Consider the following 11,835-nt stretch of genomic DNA (forward strand, 5'->3'; position numbering starts at 1 on the left):
GCCCGGGTCCCGGGTGCCAGAGGGAAGCCGGGTGCTGGCAGCCAGGGGAAGGAGGGAGGGGGGAAGAAGGCCTACTCTTGCATGAATTTCGTGCATCGGGCCTCTAGTTCATGGTATAAAAGGTTGGACTTGGAAAGGTCTGACTAGCTACAACTAGTGTACTTTTTAGAAATGGAGCAAATGAGTTCAAATGAGAAAAGAGAGCTGTCCAAGGTTATAATTAGGCACCAGAAAAATAAAGATTGTAATAGCTGCTATTTTTTAAATTGATATATAACTGACATATTAGTTTCAGATGTCTAACATAATGATCAATATTTGTATATGTTGCAAAACAATCACCACAATAAATCTAGTTAATATCCATAAGTACACATAATTATAATTTTTTTCTTGTGATAAGAGTGGTTGCTATTAATTGAGCAGGGAATCACACAGTGCTGAACACTTTACATAGTATCTCATATAATGCTCTTAACAATGCTCTGAAGTTTATTCCTACTGAGGTTCAGAGTGGTTAAATGCTTTGCCTCAAATAGTAGTAACTCAAGGGAAGAGGTAGACCTAGAAACCAGATCTCTCTAATTCTTGGTCCACGATTTCCATGCACCCAGCTGCACCCTATGGCTCTGAATACTTCAAAGAATGTGTTTCATCTTCATTCTTATTAGTTAAAAATCAGAGAACCTAGGGTTCAGAGATAAAAAAAAAAAAAAAGTACACCATGGTCACTAAAAAATGAGAGGGAACTCCAGTAGAACCCAGAATTTAAGTACTATTTTCGATATCTGGTTGGCCATCCAAGTATGCAGAGGGCAGACTTGCTTGAGTTATACCTAGATTTTCAAAGTTATACAGGTGGTCAACTTTGTTGTCCAAGGGTCAATTTTATTTGCATATGGATATACTCGGCCACTGGCTCTCACCATTCCTGCTGATTTCCCTTTCAACAGACTGTATTACAATGGGCTGTTACATGGCAGTTATAAGTAGAAATTAGCTATGAACCATTTCTAAATTAATGCTGGTAAGAAAACATTCCCTGTCAGATTTGTTCTGTCACTTATGAATGTGCATTCAGCTATCAATCCCAGCTTCCCTAGCCTGGCCCCCCAAAAACGAAAACCTCCCTTGAGAAAACACCTAGCTGCCACTTGGCTACCTCTTTTTTTTTTTTTTTTTTTTTCAATTTATTGATTTTTTACAGAGAGGAAGGGAGAGGAATAGAGAGTTAGAAACATCGATGAGAGAGAAGAAACATCGATTAGCTGCCTCCTGCACACTCCCCACTGGGGATGTGCCCACAACCAAGGTACATGCCCTTGACCAGAATCGAACCCGGGACCCTTGAGTCCGCAGGCCGATGCTCTATCCACTGAGCCAAACTGGTTAGGGCTTGGCTACCTCTTTCAGGACATCCAGGAAAAGGTGATTATGGTAATGGTAACGACAGGGCAAGAATGAGTGTGAAGTGGTGTGGCACCAGGAAAAAAGACCAAGCTTTGGATTGCAGCTTGGCCACCGACACCCTGAATGACCAGATAATCTCTGAGAACTTTGCCAGTCCCAGCGTCGGAAGGTCTAAGACTTCTAGGAAACTACCTGGAAGAGAACTGTTCTGGAGGCCTAGCCTCCATCAATCCCCACACACTGACCAGTTTGATGGAGGTGGGGTTTTCCACAACCGAGTAGGCAGGAAGAGGCAGCATGATGAACTGTGTGGCTGGCGCAGAGGAGCTACTCTCACTGGAATCCTGTGGGCACATGGAGAGAGAGAGAGTGAAGAACACCGAGGACCTCCCCCAACACCAATATCAGATCGAGTCCGATAACCACAATGTGCTTATTTAAAAAAATAAAGAATCTACAATTGTCTCAAAATAAGTAGTTTACTTAAGAGCAAATACAAGTAGGAAAGAAACATTACCGCAGGGAACGTACTATCCTCATTTTACAGATAAAAAAACAACAACAGGTTCTCAGAGACTTAGATCTCCTAAGATCACATAAGCAGTTAGTGAAAGAACCCAACCCTCTGACCCTATCCAATGTCCTTACTGGCCAGTGCATGCTTCGTTATCATAAGCAGCACTGAGGCAACAAACAATAAAATGGATTCAGGCCTGGCATGGATTCTTCTGCAGAGGTACCTGCTCTCACCTTTACAGGCCACAGGGGCTACAGCATGCTGGTCCTACCTCTGAGGATACCATCCTACCAAGTGTAATAAAGGGCATGATGGCATCTTCCTACTTCAGGGGTCCAGGCTGTGGGATCACTGATACTGCTCTTTCCCCTCACTTGGGCGTAACATGTAAGTTCTGGAGACTTGCCTCTTCTTCCTCAATGATTAGTCCCATCAACCTGAAGAGAACTCCCCCTTCTTCCTACCTACCCTGTACCCATGAAGACCATGTGGAAATTTCCTACACAGTTCAAGGTGCCACTTTGTTTGTTGAAACAATCTTCAGGAAACATAAAATCCTGACTGATACTATACCTGACAGACGCTGGCTTTATCTCATGGGTAGCCCACATACCATTTCCTCCTTCCTGCTAATGTATTATGTACTACCTCATATGGGGAAAGTTCCACCTATGCTGGGCAAGAGGAGCTAGCAAGATGCCTGAGAAACAGGAAACAACTTGGATCAAGCCCAGGGGCAAGAAGGTTCAAGAGGACTGCAGTCCCACTAGAAATGCCCCGTCAGCAGCTCTCTCCATTACATCTCCAGAGTCACACGGCATGGTGCTGGCTGTGAATTTTTAGTAATTCTCGAGGAAGTAAAAGACATCAGTACCAAAGCCACTTACCCTCATGACTGTTACCACTGACATGCTCTCCCCCACCTGGGGCTGAGGCACAGCCAGGCTTCCGGTGGGGAGGTCTGGCGAGCCGTTCACTAAGGTCTCTTCAATTACCAGGCTTGTCTGGTAAGGCTGGTGGCTCTCCCCTACCTCCAGGGAAGCCTCCTCCAGGAGCACATCCTGGCTGAGGATCTCTGAGGTGGTGATCTCCTGTACAGCACCCGGCTGGGCAAGGGCTCCCACCTCCTCAGTGAGGGCCTCCACAGCCATGCACTGCTCTGCCATGCCTGCATGGCTGGGCACTGTCTCCAGGGCTGTGTTGGATACAAGAGATGGTCCTTTTGAGGACACCTGGTTCTGGGCCACACACAGTTCCAGCTGAGGGCAGCTCCGGTCCTCCTGCAGGCTGCTCTTGGGGATGATGATGTAATCCGAGCGGGGTAGGATCTTGCGGAAACCTGGGATGTCCGGAACCACAGCGGTCAGTGTAGAGAGCTTAGAGTTCTGAAGATGAGGAAGTCAGGAAAAGGGAGACAAGCAAAGATAAATGGAGTAAGGTAACATGGATATACATATCTGAGCTTTTTCTTCTCCCTGCAAAAGAGACCAGAAAGACTCTACTCTCTTGACTTAAGATTTAGACAGGTTCAGCCTCTGTAACAGCAATGCCATCTTCATTTGAATCTCACTTAACCAATGTAGTTTCCTTGCTCATTCACACAGGACTGAGAACATGGATTAAAAGGGCACTGATCTTGGCATCCAAAACTGTGAATGGGAACCCCATGTTTGGCACAGTCTCAAGCAAATCCGTTCCCCGTTTTTGGACTAGCTCCCCAAACTGTAAAACGAGGGATCTGAATCTGGCTAATTATGAGTTCCTTTTCATCTCTGATACTTTAGAATTCTACAGTAACAGAAAATTTAAACAACAGAATTTATAATGTGCAATTAAAAAAAGCAAAAAGCTTAAATTACAAGTCAAGGCCTAGTTGGAACTCACGGCAGCAAGAGTCCAAACATTGTTGGTTTCTCCCAGATTACAGAGAAGAGGATGAAGAGATCACGGAGCTAAGAAGGCCTCTGAGAGAATGTGCCTTTGGGAGGGGTTATCTGACAAGGGCCTAAATATATTGGGGGTGGGGGAAAGAATACAAATATTAACACTGACCTAGGATCTTCAAATTTAGAAAATAATTTCCTAACCTTAAAAACAACACTATTAAGTTAGATACTAATATTATTCCCACGTGGCAATGAAGGAATTGAAGCTCAAGGAGGTAACCTTTCCCAAAACACAAAACCAGTAAGTAAAAAGCTGGGACTCCAGGCCAGGTCTACTAAAATGTTCTGCCTCCTCTCCCCCCACAAGGACTGTTTCCCAGACTCACAGTGGCATCTCCAATACTGTAGGTAACACAAAGCTGTTCCTGGAAGAGGAATGCCAAGCCAATAAGGACAAAATATCTAAATGGCAGTGGCAGGCAGGCTCCACTAAGGGAAACCAGGTACTAGAAGCACAACCCTGAGTGACTAATTGGCACCAAGAAAAGGGTGCTTTTGTGCGTTTTTTCCTTTTTGTGGTTTTTTCCTCTTTTTCAATTTAAACTGAAAGTTACCCAATAAGAAAAATAGAAAAGCTCAAAGTGAACAGTTAAGTGAGAACTGAAATGGAACAAAAAATATTTCAGAAGCAACTTTAAAAGAAACACTAAGTCAATTACAAAAGGATCTTAAATCAAAAGCAATAGTCAATGAGTCCACTTAAGGTAGAAAGGAAGCACTCAGATGAAACAGTAAAGCAGACAGACCGAATCCTTTATGGAACCTTTACTGAAGAGATAATGGAGAAATGATATTCTCAAGTCATCCTTGAAGCAGCCAGGTCAGGAGAACAAAACTAACTAATGGCAAATGCACAGGATGGTCTGGACTTAACAGATTCAAGGATAGAGAAATCAGGATGGCCTAAATCAGCGGTCACCAACCTTTTGGAACTCGCAGACCACCAGTTGGTGACCACTGGCCTAAAAGACATTCATCTTACAGACTGGAAGGAATAACACTGGAACTATGGCCTCTACCCCTTGGTAGGAGACCTGAGGGGCTGCTGAGGAGACAGCATGCCACAAGTACGCTGATAAGCTTTCAAAGTACGCAGGCAGAGGGTCTCACCTTCACACCAGGCAATGTGGGTGAGGTCAAACACAGCACATAAAGCAGGGGTGGGGAACGTCCAGCCCGTGGGCCTTATAAAGCTCTCGAAATCATTCGGTCTGGCCCTGCCAAGGTATTAGGGGTGAGCTAATTAAATGTTTGACCAAATATAGCAGGCTAATTTTTAAGGTGATACTTTTGTATGGCCCATGAATAATGTCATAAATATCCAAATGGCTCTTTGCAGAAAAAAGGTTTCTCACCCCTGACATAAAGCCTCACCAGTCTTGGCACAGTCCAGATCAATGGTTCTCAACCTTCTGGCCCTTTAAATACAGTTCCTCATGTTGTGACCCAACCATAAAATTATTTTCGTTGCTACTTCATAACTGTAATGTTGCTACTGTTATGAATCGTAATGTAAATATCTGATATGCAGGATGGTCTTAGGCAAGCCCTGTGAAAGGGTCTTTTAACTGCCAAAGGGGTCGCGACCCACAGGTTGAGAACCGCTGGTCCAGATGCTCATTAAATGCCACCTTTTCTTATTATATGGTCACTGGACATTTAATCTACTAAAGAGTGATATTTATTGACTGAATCAGCCTGTGCCAAGAACTCAGTGAGGTGCTTTACATTATCTATTTTAAACCCTGTGAGTAGATACAATTATCTCCATTTTACAAACGAGAAAACCAAAACTCAAAAGGTTAAGTGGTTCTTCCCAGGTCACAGCTAGTTAGTATCAGAGCTAATCTATTCATGTTCTGGTGGCAGAGGTAAAATAATGGTAGATATAAATTAAAAATGGATAACAAAGAATCACTGCAGAGGATTTATTTTATGTTTTTTAACGTCTTAATAAGACCTACAGTAATGTCTTTTTAAGAACCATATCTCTACTCTATCCCTGGCTGGTGTGGTTCAGTGAACAGAGCACCGGCCTGAGCACTGAAAGGTCTCAGCTTCAATTCCTGGTCAAGGGCACGTACCTGGGTTGCAGGTTCGTTCTCTGCCCCCTGTGGGGATACATGCAGGAGGCAGCCAGCTGATGTGTCTCTCTCACATTGATGTCTCTCTCTCTTCCTTCCTCCCTCCCTCATTTCCACTCTCTCTGAAAAGCAATAGAAAAAATATCCTCAGGTGAGAATTAACAAAACAAAACAAACAAAAAATCACTACAGATTAGGTGAAAATTTTTTGGTATCATGGGCAAAAAGATTGTTGACTTTATAATGGGTAAACCAAAGGGAGTATGTGTACTTCTTCTAGCCTCCGCTTCCTCTCCCCCCACCCCACTCCCCCGCAGTGGTTGTTTCCCAAATCCACAGTTTATAAACAAATTATCTGGAGGAGGAAGTACACAGTGACATCTCCAACACTATAGGTAACACAAAGCTGTTCCTGGAAGAGGAATGACAAGCCAATAAGGACAAAATATCTAATTGGCAGTGGGATGAGCTCCACTAAGGAAAAATACAGCCTGTTCTGCCAAACAGTTGCATTCCTGGGGAACCTCTGCTTTACATTATAAAAAAGAAGTTAGAGACAATTGTTTCAATTTAAAAAATGGAGTTAACGTTAAAAGGTCTCAGCAAGCAATAACAAGGTTATTTTCCTAAAGGAATTTTAGTTTTAAAAAACATAGCGGTGTTAACAGTTGTCAGTGAATTTTGTTATTGTGAACTAGAACAACAAAATGGCTGAGGGACACAAACCCAAATGCTTCCCTGCTTATTCTTTAATCTATGCACTCAAACCTTCATTCTCCTTCATCATCTTCTGCTTTAACCTTGCATTTCTGCTTCTAGCAAAATTCACAGCCATCAGTGGTGATATACAAAGCTACTATACCTATCTCTAAACACAGAGCCCAACTGCTGATCACTATACCTGACAGTAATCATTAGAACACAAATTAATTATATTATGTTCAACTTATAACATGACCATTCTTGATGTAGGAGAAATGCCAATAGGGGGTGGGCAAAAGTAGATTTACAGTTGAAAGTACATGAACCACAGAGTTTATTCTGGTATTATATTTTTCCATACCAATTGTAAACCTACCTTTGCCCTGTATAAAGGAAAATATTTACTACCCATAAGAATGAAAGGGCTCCAAGATATGCGAAAATTCAGAAAAGGAATCTAAGGCTCGCTGCAGATAACTCAGAAAATGCCATCTCCATGTACTGCTGCAACCAGAGGACAAAAGAGAACATAGTATCATCAAAATTAAAGCAGGCAGTATCAGACAAAAGAAAGAAAAATGACTCAATTCAATTCAAAGTTTTCCCAAGAAAAGGAAACAGGAGAACAGGGGTTGATCTCCCTTAGGCCTTTACCATTGAACCAAAGGAGAAATAAGTTGGGGAAAAAGTTACTTACAGGATCCAAACCTTCTTTCTCTAGTTTGGCTTTCTCCAAGTAGTAACTCCTTTCAGCCACGCTGAGAAGCCTCCAACTCTCGCTAATCTTCTTATTGATCTCAGACTGTGGGAGGTGGGGGAGCTCCTGCTGAACTTTCAGGTAGATGTCATAATAGTACAGAAGGTAAGCCGACCTGAGGAAGTAATGACTTCTTAAGGTTTTCCCTCATTTAGTTTTGAACAGTGAAGAGGTAGACACAAAACTCAGTATTTCATTTCAAAGCATTTAACTAAATAAGAACTGGAGCAAAGAAACATTTAAATAAGACCCCTAGATGGTGCATCAGAGGTTTATCTCTGTAGAAACCAGGAAGCAAAGGCTTGTCTGGTTTACTTCCATGGACCTTTTTCTGCAGGGATGACTGGCTTTAAAACTCAATATGAGCAAAGACAGACACAGCTGCCCTGTCATTCCACCCTCAGAAAGGTTAGTTAGGGGGCTGATTACATAGTCGGACCACCACTCACAGCCTTTACAGACTTTGGTCATCTCAGGCTAAGAGAGGGAAGCAAGTAGAATTATCACAGTGACCCAATGCAGCACGAAGTTAGAAGTTTCACAATTAGAGGGAGAACAGAGCTATAATTTGCATAGTCTTTATAGGTATCTTGGTACTATTTATAATGGCATGTTTTTATTCATGCTTTATTTTAAATATTTAAATACTAACAATGGTAATAATAAATAACATAGTTATTTTGTACAGTAAATCTTCCCAAGAACACTAACAGGTTCTTGGAATTGTGGCAAAACAATGTATAATGAAACCAAATTTATCATAGGCTAATTGATATAAACAAGAGTTAAGTCCCTATAGCAGTGGTTCTCAACCTTCTGGCCCTTTAAATACAGTTCCTCATGTTGTGATCCAACCATAAAATTATTTTCGTTGCTACTTCATAACTGTAATGTAAATATCTGATATGCAGGATGGTCTTAGACAACCCCTGTGAAAGGGTCATTCAACCGCCAAAGGGGTCGCGACCCACAGGCTGAGAACCGCTGCCCTATAGCATCCCATCAGTGGTATCATGAAACGACATTGAAGAAACTGATGTTATTCAAGGACCTGCTGTACATAGCTTCCACCATTGGTATGGTACAATTTCTTCTGACAGCCTGGAAACATGACCAAAATCTAGCCAGGAATGGCAACTGCTGGCATCAATCTCCCACTCCCCACTCCCTATCTCCCTTTCCCACAACCCCAATGTCCATCCAGAGACTTCTACTGACATGGCACTCTCAGTAAACATGGCAGCTTTAAAGTCTTCCTCAACATACCTCTCCAAGCAGCTACTGATCATAAATGCCAGCTACCAAAACATGTTGACTAACCTGGGTTTCTTGGCTTTTTCTCCATGTATTTTATACTTTTTCTTCTTCTTGGGTGGCCCAGGGGAGGTGTAACAGTAGGATTCCTCAATTTCCTCCATCACAACAGTTACCTCAGTACCATCATATGATGCATCCATGGCTAGAAGACAGTCAAACACAAATATGTTTCAAGAATCCACCTTACAGGGAACAGCAAATGACTCCTTATCTCTGCCAGGGCCTTAAGGCTGAGTCATTTCCCAAACTCAGTAGGTCCTAAGAAATTCCTGGGGGGGTACTTATTAGATACAGGGCCTTCTGAATCAGAATCTCTAGAGGGTATGAAAATTTGCATTTCCCAAACTCAGTAGGTCCTAAGAAATTCCTGGGGGGGGGTACTTATCAGATACAGATTTCAGGATTCCCCTCTGATTCTAGAATCAGAATCTCTAGAGGGTATGAAAATTTGCATGCTTAACGAGTGCCCTAGGTGAGTCCTTGGACCAGACAAATGTGGGAACACTAACTTCGCCCTTTCACTTATGGGATACTCACAGTAAGGCTTCGGCTCAAAGATTTTAGTGCCACGTTATAAGAATCCCATATCGTAACAGGTAAAAAGAATACGTGGCCAGGAGTCAGAAGTTCCCTTCCTTCCTCATGCTTCATCAACTTAAGCAAACTGCTTAATTCACTCAGTCATTCATTCAAACATGCAGTAAGTGCCTACATATGAGAGATTTCTTTACACTCTGCCAACTTGTGCAACTTCGGGCAGGTTCTTTAGCTGCAGGTTCAGTTCTCATAGATAAAAAAAGATATCTCACCCACCTTACTACAGATTTTTACTGGCAAGGCTCAAGGACATCAGAGCTACAATGCTATCTGAGAATAGTCGACTGCTGTACAAAAGAAAGGGTTCATTATGAAAGATGAATAATCTTTGGCTGAGGTGCTAACGACCTGCCCAAGGCCACCGTAGCAAATAGGACTTGCATGACAGATTTCTTTTTTCAATTCAAAAACCCAATTATCTAGGCCTTCTTTCATTATACTACACTGCTCCCCACCTCCACTGGCAACCCTCTAAACCAGCACAGTTCAATAGACCTTCTGCGATGACAGAAATCTCCTATTATTTGTGCTCTCCAATATGGTAGCCACTTATGGCTAATGACCATCCGAAATATGGCTGGTATGATTAAGGAATTAATCTTGTTTTAATTGTAATTAACTTAAATAGCTACATATGGCTAGTAGGTACGGCATTGGGTAGCACCGGTGTAAAGAGTAATCTGACAGACCAACATTAGCTCTCTGCCACTGGTCTAAGAAACAGAAAATCTACCAACAGCTTTTCCTGGTAAAAGAAAGACATACAACAGCATAATGAGTTAGCTGTGACTACTACATTCTAAGTTGGAGTTTCACCCACGAGACTCAATCCTTGGAGGCAGAAAGGTTCCCCAAAACCAAGTGCATTTTATGAGAAAGAAACAACATTCTTGCTCCTAAAAATCTGTCAATTTTTGCAGAGAATTTAGGATTCTGGGAAGAAGGAGTTGTGCTAGTAAACCCAGGGCTGATCTGTGCATTACCAAGCCCACTCACATCTCATTTAGCCCTCCCTACGCAAATGATAAGGTACCATATGGGGTATAATGAGAAAGACAGCACAGCATGTTGAGTCAGGAGACCTGGATCCAAGTCTAGAGCTCTAACTATGTCATCTCTGAAAAACCGTAAATTTCAGTTTGTGCCTCAAGTGAGACATAAAGAATCAATGGCTCCTAACTTTTCGGGAGGCAAGAACCCCTTTGAGAATGTTGTGAAAGCTAAAAACCTCTTTCGTAGAAAATACAGACAAAAAAATACTTCACCTATAATTTTAAAGATATACTCTAGGATAAGAACACATTATTCTATTCCCAAAGTTATTTCTAGTTCTGTGTCATCTCTAAATTATTTCCCTCCCCATTGGAAAACACACACACACACCCCTACATACTGTCTGTCATAGTGAAAGAGAACATAACCCGCAATTTGGCTGGGTAAGTAAGAGGCCAGTGCCTTCAATGGGTAAGGGAAGCTAGAGTTCAAATCAGGGCTATGTGGGTACTGTACTTTTTTGCCCTTAATAACTGATTTCTCAGCCCTGCAGAGTCTTGCAGAGAAAAGTAATAATTGCAAGAGAGCACATGGGGTTTTAGCACCCAGAGCCTGGGTCTATGATTGTCTTCAGATCCTAGGCCTCAGTACAGCAATCCCCCCCCCCCCCCCAAAATGCAGGACAATATAAAGGTTAAAACCAAGGGCTTGGAAGGGCAGAAAAACAGGATTCGAATTTCAGTTACACATTTTAACAGCGCCCGCAGAGCTCTATGACCTTGGGCAATCTACTTACTCTAAGTCTCAGTTTTCTCACCTGCAAAGCAGAGTTACGGGCAGTCCTTGAAATTTGCGAGACACTTCCACTGCCCCATCATACTCTCCTCCCAAACTCGTGCGACAGCGCTGACGGCTCAGCTATGGACACGGTTTGACTCTGGATGAGTTTCTTCCCCTCTCTGGGTCCCACATATCCCAAAGGTACCGAATGCGAATGCGGGAGACTACGGCTCACAGCTCCTACTCTGCAGAAGGCACAGGGCACCGGAGCCACCCCACCCAGCTCGAGGTCGCCTCGCCGGTCGCGGCGCGGTGCAGCGCGGCGCTCAAGGGCGGGACTTACCCCGAGAAGCGTGGACGCCGCGCGGCTCACATTCCCGGAGGCAGCCGGCCCGGGGGCTCGACGAGCGGGCTGGCCCGCGCCCTCGCGCTCCCCGCTGTCGGCGAGAGGCGGCTCCAGTCGTGACAGTGGCAACAAGGAAGTGGAGGCGAGGGCTCGCGCGCGCATCCCGGGGGCTGGAGGAGCCCAGGCCCCGCGACCCCGCCCGGCGACACACGGCGCGGAGTCGCGACAGCCCCTTTCGCTGCTCCTCCTCCTCCGAGTCGCGATAGGAGGTCTTGGAGGGCAGGTGTGGGAGCACAGGTCACTCCGCAGGCTCTTCAGCGACGCCTGCAGAGGGCCCCGGGGTCAGGCCCCGGGAAGCCCGAGGAAGACAGCAGAAACGCGGGCGT

At 43.9% G+C, this 11,835-nt stretch overlaps 1 protein-coding gene across 8 annotated transcripts in view; it reads right to left on the minus strand.

Moving 5' to 3' along the window:
- HMGXB3 (HMG-box containing 3) overlaps positions 1–11,734 on the minus strand; it is a 44,826-nt gene extending 33,092 nt beyond the window's left edge. For 5 of the 8 annotated variants that reach the window (XM_014446806.2, XM_023745733.1, XM_014446807.2 and 2 more), the window contains exons 1-5: positions 11,447–11,583; positions 8,737–8,875; positions 7,357–7,531; positions 2,815–3,312; positions 1,656–1,754 (exon numbers count right to left, since the gene is read on the minus strand). In XM_014446806.2, coding sequence (XP_014302292.1) covers positions 1,656–1,754; positions 2,815–3,312; positions 7,357–7,531; positions 8,737–8,873 — 909 coding nt within the window. In that variant the 5' untranslated portion in view covers positions 8,874–8,875; positions 11,447–11,583. Of the gene's footprint in view, positions 1–1,655; positions 1,755–2,814; positions 3,313–7,356; positions 7,532–8,736; positions 8,876–11,140; positions 11,296–11,446 lie in introns of those variants that run through there. The other 3 variants (XM_014446804.2, XM_006104484.3, XM_023745734.1) reach the window with 3 other exon arrangements.
- Positions 11,735–11,835: the final 101 nt, after the last annotated feature.

This window comes from Myotis lucifugus, unplaced genomic scaffold (assembly GCF_000147115.1).
Source record: "Myotis lucifugus unplaced genomic scaffold, Myoluc2.0 scaffold_576, whole genome shotgun sequence".
Lineage (NCBI taxonomy): Eukaryota > Metazoa > Chordata > Mammalia > Chiroptera > Vespertilionidae > Myotis > Myotis lucifugus.